Source organism: Rhododendron vialii, chromosome 7a (genome assembly GCF_030253575.1).
Source record: "Rhododendron vialii isolate Sample 1 chromosome 7a, ASM3025357v1".
In the NCBI taxonomy this organism is placed as follows: domain Eukaryota; kingdom Viridiplantae; phylum Streptophyta; class Magnoliopsida; order Ericales; family Ericaceae; genus Rhododendron; species Rhododendron vialii.
In genome coordinates this window covers 40,105,551-40,125,122 of record NC_080563.1, presented here as the reverse complement: position 1 = coordinate 40,125,122, position 19,572 = coordinate 40,105,551, and the positions used below count along the sequence as shown (strand labels likewise).

Here is a 19,572-nt window from a genome sequence, read left to right as displayed (position 1 = left end):
GTGCACAACAATTTTGGGGATGGAAGGAAAGCTCGATGCGCATTTCGTTCCATCCTTACGCGGCAGACACGATAAACGGAACTTACTTCCATCGTTCCATTGTCCTGTGAGTACCACTTCTCTCTCTCTCTCTTCAATGCGTCCCAAGTCCTGTGTTATATTGTACTAACTTGATCACTCCTTGCTGATCTTGTAATTTCACAGCTGAAAGTAGATCAAGAGGTAGGGGAAGAGAAACTTACTTCCATCGTTCCATTGTTCTGTGAGTACCACTTCTCTCTCTCTCTCTCTCTCTCTCTCTCTCTCTTCAACTCTTCAATGCGTCCCAAGTCCTGTGTTTTATTGTACTAACTTGATTACTCCTTGCTGTTCTTGTAACTTCACAGCTAAAAGTAGATCAAGAGGTGGGGGGAGAGAAACTTACTTCCATCGTTCCATTGTTCTGTGAGTACCACTTCGCTCTCTCTCTCTCTCTCTCTCTCTCTCTCTCTAACTCTTCAATGCGTCCCAAGTCCTGTGTTATATTGTACTAACTTGATTACTCCTTGCTGATCTTGTAACTTCACATCTAAAGGTAGATCAAGAGGAGGGGGCGGGGGGGAGTAGAGCAATGCCAACAAATACTGAGAAGCGGCCGATAAAAGATTACTTTTGCCTTTGCAGGGGGCTGCTGTTATAACAGGTCATAAATTCATTACCGAGACAAATACATATTGTCCGTTTGGATAGCTATGGATTTCAAAACATGTGAAATGGAACAAAGGTAATGGGTTTGGTTATGGGTGGGGTGGTGACTTCAGAGAAAACGAGGATAGTGTTGTATTGGTGTAAAATGCTTCAGCGGTTTTTCTCCCACTTCCCTTTCTCTGCCGTACACACACACTCTCTCTCTCTCTCTCTCTCTCTCTTTCTCTCTGATTTTGATTTCATCAGGAGGTTCTAAGGAAGGAGTTGCTGGGTTATAAATACAAATTGGGCTTAGGCTTTTGATCCGATAGATATCATAGGTGAGTTTGGGTTTGGCATGATGGTTTACAGAATGGGTTTTGTTCATGGGTATCCTGTGGATATGAGAATGAATCACAGTCCATTATCCTAGCTTCCTATCAGAACTAATGGATAGTTACTTATCCTGTGTTTGGAACACTTTTTGAATTTTTTTTGGCAAAAGTAACAGGGGTATTAAGTGGAAAGAGATAAAAAGAGAAATGATTAAAAATAAGAAAAATTTAAGAAAAATCTTTTGAAAAATACTTTTCAAAAAATATCCCAAACAAGGCATTAAGCTTTCAACATTTCACTTCATTGAGTCTTATCACCTAATCAAAAGTCAAACTTCCTTTTTGTCCACTAAGCCAAAATTACGAATTGGATTCACTAATGGGTTTTAGTTAGGTTAGGTATTGGTTAGGGTTCTAGTTACAAGATCATTTACCCTTAAACTAAATTAATTATTTTAATCAATTACTAATAATTTAGGAGTAAGCTTGCTAAATTTTATTCGACAAAATTAGGGCCAAAATTATTATTGTCTGTGTTTTTTTTCAGCTAATTATTATTGTCTCTGAGAGCCATTTCTATATACCTTGTCTTCAAGAGAGGTTTTCTTCATCTTTTATGACTATACCTTATCTCTTTTTTAGGTCTTGCGTATACCCAATTGTTTGTAAACATTGCAGTGGTGAGAATCTTGATTACATACTTCACAGATACCTGGAAGAAACACAATGTTCTCCCGCTTGCTGTTGCAATGGTAAATTTACTAAGGGGTTTGTCGTCTGTTTTGAAAGTTGCGATGACTTACATCTCCGACAACCGTGTTAGTCCTCTCAAAGTCATTCTCTCCTCAGTTGCTGCCTACATCATCGTAAGTTTAACTAATATAGTACTGTATTATAATGACTACATATATATGTTGAAATAAACAGTAAGCTTGATTTGGAACGTGTGGGACTATTGTTTTGGAGGCTATGATTGCCTAAGGTAAGTTGGTAAAGAATGAAAGTCAAATAAGCCTGCAAGAAGAGCAAGAACAAAAACGTGGGTATTAAATTTAAGCTTCCGTATTTTAATTTGTGATCTTTGCATTTATTGCAAAGTTATTTACTTGTCTGTTTAATTTTCCTATAAAAGAATGTATTCTAATTATGTAAAATATATAAGTGGAGTAAGAGAATAAGAGAGTTACAGAGAGAGAAAAATTCCTCCTCCTTGTATGTTATTTTCAGATTGAGTGAGTTCAATATATTATGAGTGTGTTTGTGCAATTCTCTTGTGAGTTTCATACATTATAAATGTGTGATCAATACTCCTCCACCCAACAAAGTGGTATCAGATCCTTAGACTCATCCGTAAAAAATCTCTCACAAAAGAAAATACCTTCGGTATTCTACTGCTGGTGTAGCCCACCCAGAAAGCAATTCACTCAAAATCATATTTTTGAGTTCAAGATCGTCTCAGCCACACCAGTCGGTCGCCTTCAAGTCCAGCAACAAAATCGAGCCGCCTCTTGTCCAGTCGAAACAACCACTGGGTTGAAGGCCAAAATTTCGAATTAATCGAAAACTCGTTTTGACACATAAACGAGTTCTTTGGACTCAGAAGATCACCAGGGATTTTTCCGTCGCCGAAAAAAATTCCGGTGTGGCCCTCACGCACTGCTCGAAGAGCTGTCATCCAAAATTGCAGAAACAAAAATCTTATCCAAGACTCAAATTGATACCCGAGTCTTGTGCATCTCGACGATGCGAAGAGATTCGTGCAAGACCCATCTTGAACGGAGGTGTACAGAGGTTGCAATTGCCGTTCGACGGAGTTGCGGCAAACACGCGTCTCTGTTTTTTTTCTTGAGAAGAAGACGGAAGAAACAGAAAAGTGATAGAAGGAGAAGAGAAGAAAAGGAAAAAGAGGTGGTTGATTGGGATCTCATTTATTACAAACCAAAGAGGTGGTTGGTTGTCTGATCCCATTTATTGCCACCATTTAATCCCACGAAGCTATTTTCCATAAAGCTGGTCCACGAAGTTCAAAGTCAAATTCCATAGATTTCTATTTCGATGGCTAACGGAACATCGCAAGCTGTTATTCCAAAGCTCACTATGGACAATTATGATAATTGGTCCATCCAAATGAAAGCACTACTCGGTGCTCAGGATGTTATGGAGGTGGTAAAAGAAGGTTACGATGAACCCGTCTCAAAAGAAGCTGAAATAGCTTTAAAGGAGGAACAGAAGACTACGCTCCGTGCCGAGCGAAAGAAGGATTGCAAAGCCAGGTCCATCATCTACCAAGGACTTGATGAAGCCACGTTTGAGATCATCGCTTCCGCCAAAACTTCCAAAGAAATTTGGGAGATGCTGCAGAAGGCCTACAGAAGTGCTGACAAAGTAAAAAGGATTCGCCTTCAAACTCTACGAGGTGAATTCGAGTCTTTACGAATGAAATCCTCAGAATCTATTTCTGAGTATTATGCTCGAATTATGGTGGTCTCAAACCAAATGAGGAGAAATGGTGAAGCTCTCACCGACAAGAGAGTTATAGAAAAGATCTTGCGATCTTTGGATCGTAGATTCGACTTCATCGTTGCTACGTTAGAAGAACTTAAAGACGTTTCAACCATGTCTATTGAAGAGCTCGTGGGTTCGCTGCAAGCCCACGAACAGAAGTTGCACAGAGACGATGATAGAGCCCCGGAACAAGCTCTACAAATGAAGTTATCCCTCAATGAAGGAAGGTACGAGCAAGGGGGGACATCTCAGAGGGGACGAGGCTATGGTTCCCATGGAAAAGGGTCTGGAAATTCAAATTCCAGAGGCAGAGGTGGCAGAGGATTCTCTAGAGGAGGGAATCAAAATCATGCTCCAAGAGGAAGTGGTCGAGGACAACAAAACTATGCTCCAAGAGGAGGTAGACGAGGATAACAAAGTCATAATCCAAGAGGAGGAGGACAAGGCAGAAGAGGCGGTTACAACAACCGTTCGAACGTTGACAAAAGTAACGTTCAATGTTACAATTGCGAAAAGTATGGCCACTATAGCAACGAGTGTCGGGGAAGACCAACATTAGATCAAGTTGGTGAAACAGCCAACTATGCAGACAAGGAGCCAACAGGAGGAGATTCAATGAGTCTCATGGCGCACAGTCCTACCGAGCAGGATCAAGGTACATGGTTTCTTGATTCTGGAGCCAGTAATCATATGACCGGCTCAAGGCAGCTTTTTACTGAACTTGACGAAAAGGTTCAGGGAAATATTTCTTTTGGTGACCTCTCTAAAGTACCAGTTTGAGGGAGAGGTGATATTATAATCAAAAGGAAGAATGGAGATCATGCATTCATCTCCAATGTCTACTATGTTCCAGATATGAATATTAATATTCTTAGTCTTGGCCAGCTGGTGGAAAAAGGCTGTCAAATTAGCCTAAAGGATATGCAACTGACGATTGCAGATGCTCGAGGGAAGCTGATTACTCGAGTAATGATGGCGAAGAACAGGATGTTTCCGCTAAGTGTTCTTCATGACACGCCAAAGTGCCTCAATGCCATTATCAATGATAAAGATTGGATATGGCATCTCAGATATGGACACCTCAACTTTGAAAGCTTGAAGCTGTTGGCAAATAAGAAGATGGTCAAGGGCTTACCTCATATTCAACGTCCAAATGAGATATGCGAAAGCTGCATTCTTGGCAAACAACACCGCAATAACTTTGGAAAGCAAGTTGATTGGAAAACATCCATGCTGCTCGAGCTAGTACACACAGATGTCTGTGGTCCGTTGAAGCCAATCTCAAATGGTCAGAATAGATACTTCCTCACGTTTATTGACGACTATAGCAGAAAGACGTGGGTATAGTTTCTGAAATTGAAGTCAGAAGTATTTGAAAAGTTCAAAGAGTTCAAAGCTCTTGTTGAGAAAGAAAGCGGCTACCACATCAAGACATTGCGGTCAGACCAAGGAGGAGAGTACACTGGAGATCAATTTGAGGGATTCCTTAGGCAACAAGGAATTAGACACCAGTGCACACCTGCCTATACTCCTCAGCTAAACGGTGTAGCTGAGAGGAAGAATCGCACCATTCTCAACATGGCTAGAAGCATGTTGAAAGATAAAGACATGCCCAAGAGATTTTGGGCCGAAGCAGTTCAGTGTGCAGTCTATCTACTGAACAGGTGTCCTACGAAGAATGTGCAGTCGAAGACACCACAAGAAGCATGGTCCACTCACAAGCCAGGTGTGGGTCATCTCAGAGTGTTTGGTTGTATTGCCTATGCTAAAGTTTCGGAGGCAAACAGAACCAAACTGAAGACAAAGGAGTTAAGTGTATCCTTGTTGGATATGGTGACAGAACGATGGGATACAGGTTGTATAATCCCATCACTCAGAAGGTGATTTTCAGCAGAGATGTCATTTTTGAGGAAAATGAATCCTGGAGCTGGGGTCAAATAGAAGCTACCAAGAATATGGAGCTAACACTTGAAGATGAAGAACAGGTACAAACCAGAGATGTACCTGGTAGACCAGAAGATTAGCCAGCATCTTCTCGTGGTTTCTCTTCACCACAACAAGGTGAACCATCCTCACCAGTTGAAAGAGAAATTTCAGACATGAGGCCCAGAGGAATTCGGAACTTGAATGATCTGTATCAGAATACAGATCAGATGGATGTAGATTTTACCATGTTCTGTCTGCAAATCAGTTGTGATCCAGTTAGTTTCGAGGAAGCTACCCAAGAAGGAAAATGGAGGAAGGCTATGGATGAAGAGATTCAGTCCATAGAGAAGAATAAGACTTGGGAGCTAACCAGCCTCCCAAAAGGTCACAAAGCAATTGGAGTAAAGTGGATCTACAAAGCTAAGAAGAATGCTCAAGGAGAGGTTCAGAGATACAAGGCAAGACTTGTAGCGAAAGGCTACAAACAGAGAGAAGGCATAGACTATGGTGAAGTGTTTGCCCCTGTTGCCAGAATGGATGCGATTAGGCTAATGATCGCATTAGCTGCTCAGAAGAGATGGAAGATCTACCAGTTGGATGTCAAGACAGCATTCCTGAATGGATTTCTAGAAGAAGAAATCTATATTGAACAGCCACTTGGATATGTGAAGAAAGGTCGTGAAGACAAAGTGTACAAATTGACGACGGCGCTATACGGGCTGAAGCAAGCGCCTCGTGCATGGAATACCAGAATTGACAAGTACTTCCAGGAGAATGGATTCGAGAAGTGCCCCTACGAACATGCACTCTATATGAAGAAGGAGACTGATGGAAGCCAGCTGTATGTATGCCTCTACGTTGATGACTTGATTTTTACAGGCAACAATCCAGCCATGTTCGAAGCATTCAAGAAGACGATGTTTCAAGAGTTCGAAATGACGGACATCGGACTTATGGCTCACTTCCTAGGCATTGAAGTGACGCAAAGTGAAGAAGGAATTTTTATCTCCCAAAATAGGTATGCCATGGAGATATTGAAGAAGTACGGGATGGAGACATGCAATCCAGTGACGACTCCAGTCGATAGTGGACTGGAACTGAAGAAAAGTGATACTGGCAATGTTGATCCAACCTATTTCAAAAGCTTGGTTGGAAGTCTACGATATCTGACCTGTACTAGGCCAGACATACTCTATGGTGTTGGGCTAGTCAGCCGATACATGGAGACGCCAGATCAGTCACACTTGTTTGCAGCAAAGCGGATTCTTCGCTACATCAAAGGGACTCATAGTGATGGACTGTTCTATCAGTTAGGCAGTGACCTGAATCTTTCCGGCTATTCAGATAGCGATTGGGGAAGAGACTTGGATGAAAGGAAGAGCACAACAGGGTTCGTTTTCTTCATTGGAGATACTGCCTTCACTTGGACATCCAAGAAGCAAGCGATCGTGACGTTGTCATCTTGTGAAGCTGAGTATGTTGCCGCTAACTTAGCTGTCTGTCATGCTATATGGTTAAGGAATGTGCTGAAGCATTTGGGTTTTCTGCAAAAATTGCCCACAGAAATCTACGTCGACAACCGCTCTGCAGTTGCGCTTGCAAAGAACCCGACTCATCATGAAAGAAGCAAGCACATCGATACCCGCTACCACTTCATCAGAGAGCATGTAAAAGCAAAGGAAGTGGAGTTAGTTTCTTGCAGGACATATGATCAAGCAGCTGATATCTTTACGAAGCCCCTCAAACATGAAGTTTTCGTAAAAATGAAGACAATGCTTGGAATGAAGAATCTCTGAGAATCAAGCTTAAGGGGGGATGTTGAAATAAACAGTAAGCTTGATTTGGAACGTGTGAAACTATTGTTTTGGAGGCTATGATTGCCTAGGGTAAGTTGGTGAAGAATGAAAGTCAGATAAGCCTGCAAGAAGAGCAAGAACAAAAACGTGGGTATTGAATTTAAGCTTCCGTATTTCAATTTGTGATCTTTGCATTTATTGCAAAGTTATCTACTTGTCTGTTTAATTTTCCTATAAAAGAATGTATTCTGATTATGTAAAATATATGAGTGGAGTAAGAGAATAAGAGAGTTACAGAGAGAGAGAAATTCCTCCTCCTTGTATGTTATTTTCAAATTGAGTGAGTTCAATATATTGTGAGTGTGTTTGTGCAATTCTCTTGTGAGTTTCATACATTATAAGTGTGTGATCAATACTTCTCCACCCAAGAATATACAAATTTATCTCGTTTTATTTTACTACATTCATTCCACAAATTAATCTCGTTTTACCTCTTTTCAAATCAAAAAATTAACTACTTTTGTGCATAATTTTTCAAATTTTTTTTGCACCGCATTAAATATCTCGATTAGTACTTTAATTTGGTGCGAAAAAATTTAAAAAATTATACAAGGAAGTAGTTGATTTTTTGATTTGAAAAATGACACGACTTTTTATGGTTGACTCTCAATATGGAACAGAGGGAGTATGCGATTGAGAGAGATGGTAGGCATAAAAACTGCACAATTCCACTACAACATCCTTTACAATTTTATGTGGGGATCACCACGGGTCCCACAAAAATCTAGAAGGATGCTCATGAATTTTAAAGTACTACTCCCTCCGTCCCATTTTTATTATCCATTATTCCTTTTATCTCTTTTGTGTCTATTGCCTATATCTTTTAATTGATAATGTTTTTCATAATTTTGATAACTTTGTATTATAGAACAAATTGAAATCTATCAAATAAGATCAATATTGGATATTTTTGGAGATTCACATTAGAAAATATAAGCGATGGAAAACTGATATGAACATCAAAAAAGGACAATAAAAATGGGACAGATGGAGTATTATTTTATGGGGTCTTATAAAAAATAAGATCCAACGGATATGAGTAAGTGTTATTTATGGACTCATATGGGTAAAACTATGTATTTATGAATCCAGAAATAATATTTACTGATATCCGTTGGAGCTGAATTTTACAGGGATCCATAAAATAATATTTTGAAATTTATAGGCATTTTTCTATATTTGGTAAGATCCGAAGTGAACCCCACATAAAATGTAATATAAATATTTAGTGTACCAAATATTTCTATATGAGATTAATCCACAAATTAAGTTTGTAGCGCAAGTATACAACATAGACATTATGTGGTCATCAACAATTTTTTTGGGTCTTGCTATGGACTGCCGACTGGGCATCCCGACAACACATAAAGTACCTCGTTTCCATCGATTCGAACGGGTCAGGTACTAAAAAGTTGTACTTCATTGTTTTACCAATAGTTTTCCAAATGGTACTCTCTTTAACTTTTCTAAATGACAAGATTATCCTTCATCTTGTGTACTCTCTCTGCACCGAGGATCCCCTGTCCGAGCTCATTCCGGACAGGGGCCTGTCTCATCCTTCGGAGAGGATCCCCTGTCCGAGCCCAGTCCAGATAGGGGCCTGTTTCACCCCTCGGAGCCTTTGATTTCGCAAATCAACGGCTGAGATGTACCGAGTCAAAATGACGTCATTTTGGAGCAAAAAGTGTTCGACACATTTCAACCATTGATTTGCGAAATCAACGGTGATTTCGCAAATCAACGGCTGAGATGTACCGAGTCAAAACGACGTCGTTTTGGAGCAAAAAGTGTTCGGCACATCTTAACCATTGATTTGAGAAATCAACGGCTCCGAGAGGTGGGACAGGTCCTGTCCGGATTGGGCTCGAACAGGGGATCAGATCTGGACTCCTCTCTCTGCCCCCCTTCTCTCTCTTGTTACTTCAAATAGACCAATCAAATCAACCAATAACCATGGGGCTTGTTCATTTGGGAGTCTCAAAATTTTTAGTCACGGTTTCTAATAAATTTTCTCTATCTATCTTTCTCCACTCATTACTTTTAAAACTCTTTTTCAAAATTCAAACCAAACAGGGTTCATATGATTCTCATGCATAACTTAAATATTTAGGGGTAAATAGGTTGAGTTCATCTTAACTTTCGGATTTTTTTGAATATTTTGTCTTAACTCAAAAATATTTCGTATTTATTAATTTTGCGCTAAACTTTAAAGTATTTTTTTTTAATACTTTTACCCAAATATTTTTGGAAAGATTCACTTTTAAGCTAAAAAATGAAAAAGAAAAATGGTACTTTTTTGCTTAAAAGTGAATATTTTTAGATGACTTGATTAACAATCTAATATAGTATCAAAGCACGCAATAAATTATGTGTTCTGAAAAAAGGATAAGAGTCTGGAATTTGAATTTGGGATTAGATTTTGAAAAGCTTTAAAGTCTGCTATAGATTTCCGATTGAGATTTTTTCTAAATCACCTCCTTGTTAGTATTGAAACTTTCTTATATAGTATAGGATCGATACTACCTTTATTTCCTTTTGAAATCCCACAAATAAATGGTTACTGAGGATTGGAGACATGTGGCAAGCGCAGGGGGCTTCTCACCAAAAGTCCCCCTGAGATACTATATAGTATAAATTTTTTTTTTTTTTTTGTTAAAAGTTTTCCAAGGTAAGCTGAACGTTGTCCTGGACCAAAAATGCAGGGAATGGTGATGTTATGCATTTCGGCATTCCATCCGATTCCTGGTGACATGACCGGGCTGTACTTCGTACCTGTAGTGCTTCTGATAGCTGTGGGAAAAGCCGGAGGGGTGCCTGTCTTGAAAGGATTTCTAGTTGGTCAATTAACGGCCCATGAACCGAGGCAGCTGGACATAGATGAAGGCAGAGTAAACGCAAGAAAGAATGTGTGGTGGACCATTGCATGGTTATTGTGTGGACTTAGCATTCTCTTCGGCAGTGCCGGTTGGCGTGTAAAGTTCATGGTGTCAACATTAGTGATGGGCATTGGTTATTTTCTGTTCCTGTGTTGCATTCCTCTCTACCACCACAGGTCTCTCTCTCTCTCCCTCTCTGATTCGGGTAGGAAAAATGCTATTAATTCTTCAAGAATATTTATAGAGAAATTACAGCCTGTATGATGTTGCAATGAATGTTTTTATTTAAGTATGGGATATTTTGATGGGTATTTGACACAGTATATTCTTCATCAGTACTAAATGATAGGTCGACGACTCAGCCATATCATTTGTAATGAGTTTTATGCATCTTTTTCTTTGATTGTGGAAAACTTGAAATGACGTATTGACAGGATTTCAAATATAAGCGTGGCAAAGCCAATGTAGGCCCCCTGCATTTTTTATTATTATAGTTTTAGTTTTACTTGAATTGAAACAACTATTTCTTTTTTATATAGTTCAACCAACTCGCCCAAATACGCATGAATAAGTGATATTCTGTTTAATAACTAAAAAATAGAGTGAACATTATAACATTATCTACTTTATTTAAGATTCGTAATAGGTGGGTGAACAAAATGCTGGTTGAAAATTTGAAAACTCCTATTAATTTCTTTATCTTAATGAAATACACAAGCCACCTTCGTATTGTCAAAAAGTATCAAATCGTGGTTCGGTGGAATGTTTGAGATTCGCTGTCATTGAAATTTTATTTCGTAGTGCCCCACTAACGCATATTTTTGGTTACGCCTCTGAATTTAAGTAGGTTGGCATCAGTGTTCAAAAGTTTCCTTGGCATGCAGATCATTGGATGAAGCTGCTACTACGGAAATCCCCCGTGGAGCTAGCCCTGAAGAGAATACAAACAATGGTCTGACTTCAGCAGTTTCTCCAGAAATCTCCCGTGGAGCTAGCCCTGAAGAGAATACAAACAATGGTCCGACTCCAACGGTTTCTCTAGAAATGCTCCGTGGAGCTAGCTCCGAAGAGAATACAAACAATGGTCCCAATCAGGCAGTTTCTCCAGAAATCTCCCGTGGAGCTAGCCCTGAAGAGAGTACAAACAATGGTACGACTCTGGCAGTTTCTGCAGGAAGAAGACTAATGGAGAAATGGAAGCCTCTTTTTATAATGATTCCCATGTGGACTAGTTTTCTGATATTTGGTCTGGTACTATCAACAGGGGACAGTTTCTATACCGAGCAAGGAAGAACCATGGAACCTACGGTCTCTATTTATATACTTATTATGATATGGAAGATGACCGAGTGTACAAGCTCTTCCTTTTCCACACGCTTGTTAAGAACACGAAAAACAAAAGGCATTACAGTTGGAATCTGGACAGCAATGTTGGTATCCGTTATCTGTTGTTATGTCGCGTGGCATGTCGAGATTCGCAGGTTGCGTGCCATTGCGGAGTACGGATTATGCGTCGACCAAGATTCTTACGTACCCTTGAGTATTATGCATCTGGCACCGCAGTTCTGTCTGCTGGGACTCACGGAAGGGATTGGTAGAGAAGGCCTGGAACTTTTCTTTAAGGTTCAGGTCTCTGATGTGCCAATGAAGATATATGGATCAGCCCTAAATGAAGCTGTGATCGGGCTCGGAAGCTTCCTTAATGCTATACTTGTTTTCCACTTCAAGAGCTGGTTCCTCGACACTTTAAACTGCAATAGTCGCCTGGACAAGCACTACCAACTGTTGACGATACTGAGTTTTGCGAACCTATGCTACTACAGCGGGTTTGTCTCAATTTATTACTCAAACAAGAACAAAACCAAAGACGATCTCCAAGTAGAAGCAGCAGGAGCAGGTGTTGTTTGAGGTTCGTCTTGTTGATTCCATTGTTAACTTCTTTTTCACTTTGTTCTTTTACAAGTTTTAGAAAAAATAATATTCTCTGCATGGTTTTTAATAAATTTTTCTATCTCTTTCCACTTTTTTTTTTGATCAAATCTCTTTCCACTTAATATCAATCATTACATCAAAAAAATTTCTCAAAACCAAACTAAGTAGTTGAATTTGTCTTCGCCCATTTTTTTATATGGATTCTTTTGTACTTGGAAATTTCATTTATAGCTCCACATGGTAGAGAACATATTGTATGATGATCCATGGATATTAGGCTTTCTTCATCCATAGCTTTTTTCTTTTCCAGTCATCTCTCCCCCGTGTGTGTGTGTGTGTGTCGTGTCTGATGTGCTTTAGTGTTCCTCTGCAATCATCTTTGGTTTCCTTTTCGAAACAGAAAAAAAATTAAGTTCATTTTCACATATCATAAGAAATCTTTTTTTTTTATTTTTTGCGTGTTTGCCAGAAGAGAAAGTACCATTGCTTGAATCCATGATGTAGCAATTGACACAAGGGAGTGACCTCTAGGGAACTCCAAAAAGAAAGAAGATTTTGTTAAGAATCCAAGTCAAAGAATGACATTTTACTAGCGTCTTTTTGAAAAAGTGGATACTAAATGCATGGAGAGTCATGCCGATACAAAAAAACATTTTATCATAATTGGTAGTAATTGATAATTATGGTTCTCACCTTAGTTTGGACTACCTCATTATTGTTGTTCTTCATTCTGATACTGTAGTGCAAGACTTTTGGTATAAAATGCTCGTTATCATTGTTCGATTATTGTTGTGAGATAAATCTTTAATTAGTGATTCATCTCTTGCCATTGACTTCATTGTTCATTATTTAGTTATTGATACGATTCGTTGAGCCATCGACCTTCATTATTTGAAACCACATCTTTCGAACCTTTGCTTATCATTCGTTTATATGTATGCCACGTTGTACTCTTTGCCCTTGGCATGCTTGACTACTCACTGAACTTTCAGCTGACGGATTTAATTCACTTTTTTTTTTCCAGGTTAATTTATGGAGCATTGTAGTGGACTCTATGGCATGGTCGGGACCTTTTGTTTGGACCTCTAGGACGTTTGCATTTTTATTTCTTTTCTCATGTCAAACAGTTTCAGTACTCATCTTGCTATATAAAAAGAATATTGGTTTAAGTTTGCAAATTAATTTTCATATAATTTTGTATTCAGTTTCAAATGGGTTCGAATTGTTAAGTGATCCCCCTCCCCCGTATGATCAGTAGTCTAATTCTAAGAATTGAAAATCTGTGTGATGGCTACTAATTCTAGGCAGTTTGGTGCTATGTTGGCGGGTTTGAGTTTTGGAATTGGAATCTGGGTTCTTCGTTCAAATGTTATGGGTTCTTCGTTCAATCTTGGACTGGTTAACTTCGGTTTGCCTATGTATGTTTAAGCATAATTTTCCGTTTATGTGTTTCCATTTAATTGCTCATAATACACATAGTTAACGTGCTAATATGATAGATTATTTTTTGCGTACATCCGAAATAATTTCGGATGCTTGTGTGATGGCAAGGCTGGTAACGACGGATAGTCGATGGATGAGAGCGCTTGAACACCCGTTAGATTTTAAGTAGACATTGTCGTTCGACCGGCCGTTAGAAAGGATCACAATGTACAATTTTGAAAAGAAAAATGTACTCGCAGTGGAACTCTCTACGTTGGCATATGGCATAAATAAGTAGACAATGTGAGATCTAGGTTCCGTTTGTTTGGGCGTAAAATATTTTCTGGTAAAATATTTTTCCTATTTTTCGGTGTTTGATTGTGTAAAAAATGATGAAAATATTTTATATGTAAAACATTTTTCATTAATTAGATGAAAATGACTTACCCTTAAATTTTCCGTAAGTTATTTTCAGAAATGAACCCGCTATCCTCTACTGTAATTTTCACTGCTCAGTTTTCTCGATCGTCGGTTCTAACTAAAGTTCAATTCCAATATTCTCATATCTTTCCACCGTTTAAGCCTCTCCTCTCTCTCTCTCTCTACACTATTTTTTCGATTTTTGAAAATATTTTTCAAGTGTCAACCAATTAAACACCGGAAAATAAAAGTTTGAAATTTATTTTCTGAAAAAACATTTTACATAGAAAATATTTTACATTATAAAACATTTGGAGGCGAATATGCTGTGCCCAATTTGTGGCTTGGAGCCCGAGACTATTGAACATGTGATAGTGCTAGAAGAGCTTGGATATCTTCTAATTTGGGTCTAGATTTTACAGCCGGTACTACTCCTTCGACCTTTTCTGGATAGTTTGCTACGTGGATCACCGAGGTTTCTAATTCAGAGATTATTCGAGACTCTGTTTGCATTCTTTGAGAAATTTGGGGTAGCAGGAATAGAATGATTTTTGTTGGGGTGTCAATTCGGTGGGTGCTTGTCTGGAACCGGTTTGATCTCTATTGGCGTGTCTTGCTAGATCCCGTAACACACCCATGGGGTTAAGAGGGATATGAGAGGTGGTGAGTTACGAGTGTGTTTTGGTCAGGAACAAGGGGATTTTAGTTGCTGCAAAATTGTAGTGGACGGTGCTTGGAAGGTCAGCAGTTGTCAAGGAATTGCTGCTTGGTGTGCTTTGACAGAAGAGTTTGGGTTGTATTGAAAGGGTACTTCTTTGGTTAGGGATCGAAAGGGCTGCTCTTCTAAGAATTGCCGTCGTGTGCATATTTTAACTGATGCCAAGTGAAGTAGTTTCAGGCATTAAAGACAGTCTCTCATGTTAGCTGTGTTTTGCATAATGTCTCTCATGTGTATTTGGCAAAACCTATGAACCACTCTAAGCCTTCTATTCCAATCAACTCGTAGAGAGTAGACAAAAACAAACCAAACCAGTGCGGGGCATGATGCGTTCTTTTATTTAGTTTGACGGTTAGGGGTGTCCGGGTTAAATCACGCACACCTCGACTAATTCCCATCCCGGTCCGATCAAAGGTAGACCATCCACACTGGGACTCGAGAATTCAAAAAAAAATATTTTCTCAAGTCTGACTCTAAAATCGAACCGTGATCAATTGTGTGGGAAGTAAACCCACTAATCTACTAGACTAAGCCTTCGGGCTGGGCATGATGCGTTCTGTTGAAATTAAACGGGGAAGCATCCAAGAACCGATATTCAAACACAACCACAATCGCAACCAATGGAAATACGAAGAAAAATAAACTAGAGAGACACACGTAAGAATTATGTAGTTCGGCAACAACACGTTTGCTCTACGGAGAGGATCCCGTACTTTTACTATGAGAGAATTAGTACAAGAGAACACCTGAGTTTGAAAATCCAAACCCAACGCCTTATACACCCACTCTCACCAAGAACCCACTTTCACACCAAGCATAAGACTTGACTTTTACACTTGCGCACACACTGTTTTTACACCTCTCACTCTCTGCACCGAAAATACTTCCTCTCATGCCAATTTATATGCACCCATCAAACCCATGCAATAAAACCATTTACATGTTCCAAACAAAGGAGTTGGAAGGTCACCCACAGCAAAAGAGAAAATCAGCTAACACCAACTAGCACTTTGGTAATTCCAGAGGCCAACAACCTTGTGCAAGACGTTAATACTTTTGATTTAATTGGAATTTGAACCATCCCAACAAATCTCCACCTTAGTGAAAATTCTACGCATTACCGCGCCACCACCAAGCCTTGAAACGGCAACTACATGATCCGAATCAAATTAAGGTCCAACAATGTGATTCAAACCACACAACCAATTTATGTGTATAGCCGCCCCGTGCCAATAATCATCAATTGACATGAGAGTAGGACTTCGACCCATCTTCTCCACCAACAGGATTTACATTCTCACAAACATTGACAACTTGGAAACATGACTTTGTCTTCGCCGCAAAAGACTCACACCTTGGGTACCCATTTCCTTGTGCACACCGTTTCTAAACCTTCGTCGAGAAAACAGTTTTGCCAATCAACCAATCAACCGATACAGCCGCGTGTGATTTTTATGGCTCCACCTCTAGCAAAATACTTGCACCCAATGGAATCCATCCGGCTAAGTGAAATTAGATTCCTTTGTAACTTCGAGATATAAGCCACACCACCCAAAGTGTGAACCGCTCCATCAAACATTTTTATCTTTACATTCCCAAAACCTCGAATTTCACGTGGAGTTCCATCGCCGAAAAACAATGACCCACCATTTTTTTCATGGAATGTATCAAAAAATTCTTTCTTGGAGCAAATATGTATAATACAACCCGAATCTAAAATCCACTCATCACGAGAAGAAGTGTTTATACCTTCGGAGACTGTGAAAAGATCTCCATCATCCGCTACCACCAAAGAACTAGCACTCGAAGCATCATCAAATTTCTTCCCTTTGTTCTTGTGTAAAGGACAATCGCGCTTCACATGGCCAAATTCTTTGCAACTGTAGCATGCGCATTGTACACCCTTTCCTCTGGAACTAGACCCAAACCTGTTGCTTCCTCCGGATCTACCATCAGATGTCCTTTCTCGATTCTTACTTTGAACCGCAAGTGCCGAATTTTCTCCACCCTCATAACTTGATTTTTTCTGAGTAAAATGAGAAATCAACGCCGATTGCACCTGCTCCAAACCCACTGTATCTTTTCCATACAAGAGAGTCGTCACCAAAGTATCATATGAAGTAAGAAGTGAAGTAAGAAGCAAAAGGGCCTTGTCTTCCTCTTCTATCTTTGCATCGATTTTCCGCAGTTAATCCAAATAACCATTGAACACGTTCATGTGCTCCATGAGGTTCCCACCTTCCTCCATCTTTAGCTTGTACAATTGTCGCTTCAAATGCAACTTGTTGGTCAAGCTCTTCGCAAGGTAGAGCTTTTCCAACTTCTCCCATAAGGTCGATGCCGAATCCTCATCCATGACATGGTTAATAATATCATCAGCAATACAGAGCCAAATAGTGCTCACACATTTCGACTCCAACTCCTCCCAATCATCATCTTTCATCGTCTCTAGCTTCACATCCTTTCCCTTCAACACCCTAGCCAACCCTTGTTGAACAAGAACATCCTTCACCCTCCTTTGCCATAAGGTAAAGCTGCCGCTTCCATTAAACTGCTCAAGAGAAAACTGAGAGTTGATCGTTGCCTTCATTGTGGATGTAATGGAACCGAATCTTAAACACCGGTTAAGAACCAATCCGGCTCTGATACCACTTGTTGGGATTAAACGCGGAAGCACCCAAGAACCGAGATTCAAACACAACCACAATCGCAACCAATGGAAGTATGATAAAAAATAAAATAGAGGGAGACACATAAGAATTACATGGTTCGGCAATAACACGCCTACTCCATGGAGAGGATTCCGTTATTTTACTATGAGAGAATTATTACAAGAGAACACCCGAGTTTGAAAATCCAAACCCAACCTCTTATACACTCACTCTCACCAAGAACCTACTTTCACACCAAGTACTCCCTCCGTCCCAATTTAGTTGTCTCAGTTCTATTCTAACTGGATTAAAAAACTAGTTATATCTTTAAATTGGTAATGAATTTTATATCCAATATGGATCTTGTTTGATAGATCTCGATTTGTTCTATAATACAATGTTTTCAAAATCACCTAAAACATTATAAATTACAAGATATAATTAATTGAAAAGTGGCACGAACTCCCAAAAGTGACAATTAAATTGGGACGGAGGGAATATAAGACTTGACTTTTACACTTGCACACACACTGTTTTTACACCTTTCACTCTCTACACTGAAAATACTTCCTCTCATGCCAATTTATATGCACCCATCAAACCCATGCAATAATAACCATTTACATGTTCCTAACAAAGGAGTTGGAAGGTTACCCACGACAACAGAGAAAATCAGCTAGCACCAACTAGCACTTCTGTAATTCCAGAGGCCAACAACCTTGTGCAAGACATTAATACTTTTGATTTAATTGGAATTTGAACCATCCCAACACGTTCGTAGGTTGTCCTGGCTTCTGTGAGTTTACATGACATGAATCTGAAGGGTGAGGGTCAGAAGTTGCGGGGAAAACAAATGGGAAGAAGAAAACTAGGGATGGCATTCGGGGCGAAGATTAGGTTTTCAGTCCCCGATTCTCGTAACCAAAGTACCACCCATATCCGCCCCGATAACCGAACGGGGAGAGAAGAGAAGAAGGAAACCGTAACCGAGCCATTCAATTTTCGGGTAATCCCCGAACTGAATGGGTAATTGAACCAGATCACAAAAAGAAGAAAAAATCAATATTCAGTCATTTTCATTCTCAACAGATAAAAGAACATCTTCGATTTGAAGCTGTACTAGAGGGAGAGATAGAGACTTGCGCCCAAAGAGAGCGAGATCGACGATGCACGGAGGAAGGCCGTGTTGATCGACTGTAAAGGGTGATGATCACGACGATCGACGAACGACGGAGGGGTGGGGCTGTCCCGCCTATCAGAGAAGATGAGAGTGAGAGATGGAGGGAGACGAAGAGAGAGAGAGAGAGAGAGAGAGAGAGAGAGAGAGAGATCAGAGACTTACGCTTAGAGATAGGGAGACCGATTTCTCGCGGGTACCCTTAAAATTACGTTTTGAACACATTGAGCGGTTCGGATCATCAAAAGTCGATCGGAAAATGGGAGAAATGAGGAGGTCCGCATTTTAACTAAAATAAGGACTCCCTCATTTGAGACTGACTGTATATATATATATATATATATATAGAGAGAGAGAGAGAGAGAGAGAGAGAGAGAGAGAGAGTCCGATTCCCTTAAGGGATCCCGCACGGGCTTACCGTGCGGGACTCCCATTTCCCGATCGAATTGGGACAATCCGAGTCGCTCAAAGTGATCAGAACGTGATTTTAAGGGTACCCGCGAAAAACCAACAAAAAAATGATCGGGAAGGGCTTGATCCGAGCAATTTTTTATTGAACGGTTCAGTAAAAAATTGCTCGGATCAAGCCTTCCCGATCATTTTTTTTGCTGATTTCTCGCGGGTACCCTTAAATCACGTTCTGAACACATTGAGCGGCTCGGATAGTCGCAATTCGATCGGGAAAGGGGAGGTCCGCACGGTAGACTGGTAAGGGATCCCTCACTGGATCCGTGGTGTGTGTGTGTGTGTGTGTGTGTGTGTATGTGTATATATATATATATATATATATAAATAAGTATGTAATATGGTTTCGGTTCGGTTCGGTTCGGTTCGGGATCTGCTAAACCATACTCGCGCCGATACCTGTTCGATTATCCAAGGCCTTAACCATATCCATACCCACGAGGAATTTTTCGGTTATAGTTTAGAAAAAAAATTCGGTTACGATTCGGGTACCCATCGATTTGGTTCACATTATCATCCCTAAAGAAAACAAGGGGAAATGAATGGGTTTGGGATTTGTTTCCTATGAAATAATGGCCCGTTTGCTAGATCTTACAAGTTAGTTTCTTAGATTATAATTTTTT

The 19,572-nt window shown here is 39.8% G+C and overlaps 1 protein-coding gene across 1 annotated transcript; it reads left to right on the top strand.

Moving 5' to 3' along the window:
• Nucleotides 1–19: 19 nt before the first annotated feature.
• LOC131333009 (protein NRT1/ PTR FAMILY 5.10-like) lies at nt 20–13,432 on the top strand. The gene is made up of 6 exons (XM_058367309.1): nt 20–106; nt 205–262; nt 1,644–1,867; nt 9,991–10,340; nt 11,049–12,061; nt 13,121–13,432. Exons 1-6 carry the CDS (start codon nt 20–22, stop codon nt 13,123–13,125), a joined length of 1,737 nt encoding a protein of 578 aa, XP_058223292.1. The 3' UTR covers nt 13,126–13,432.
• Nucleotides 13,433–19,572: the final 6,140 nt, after the last annotated feature.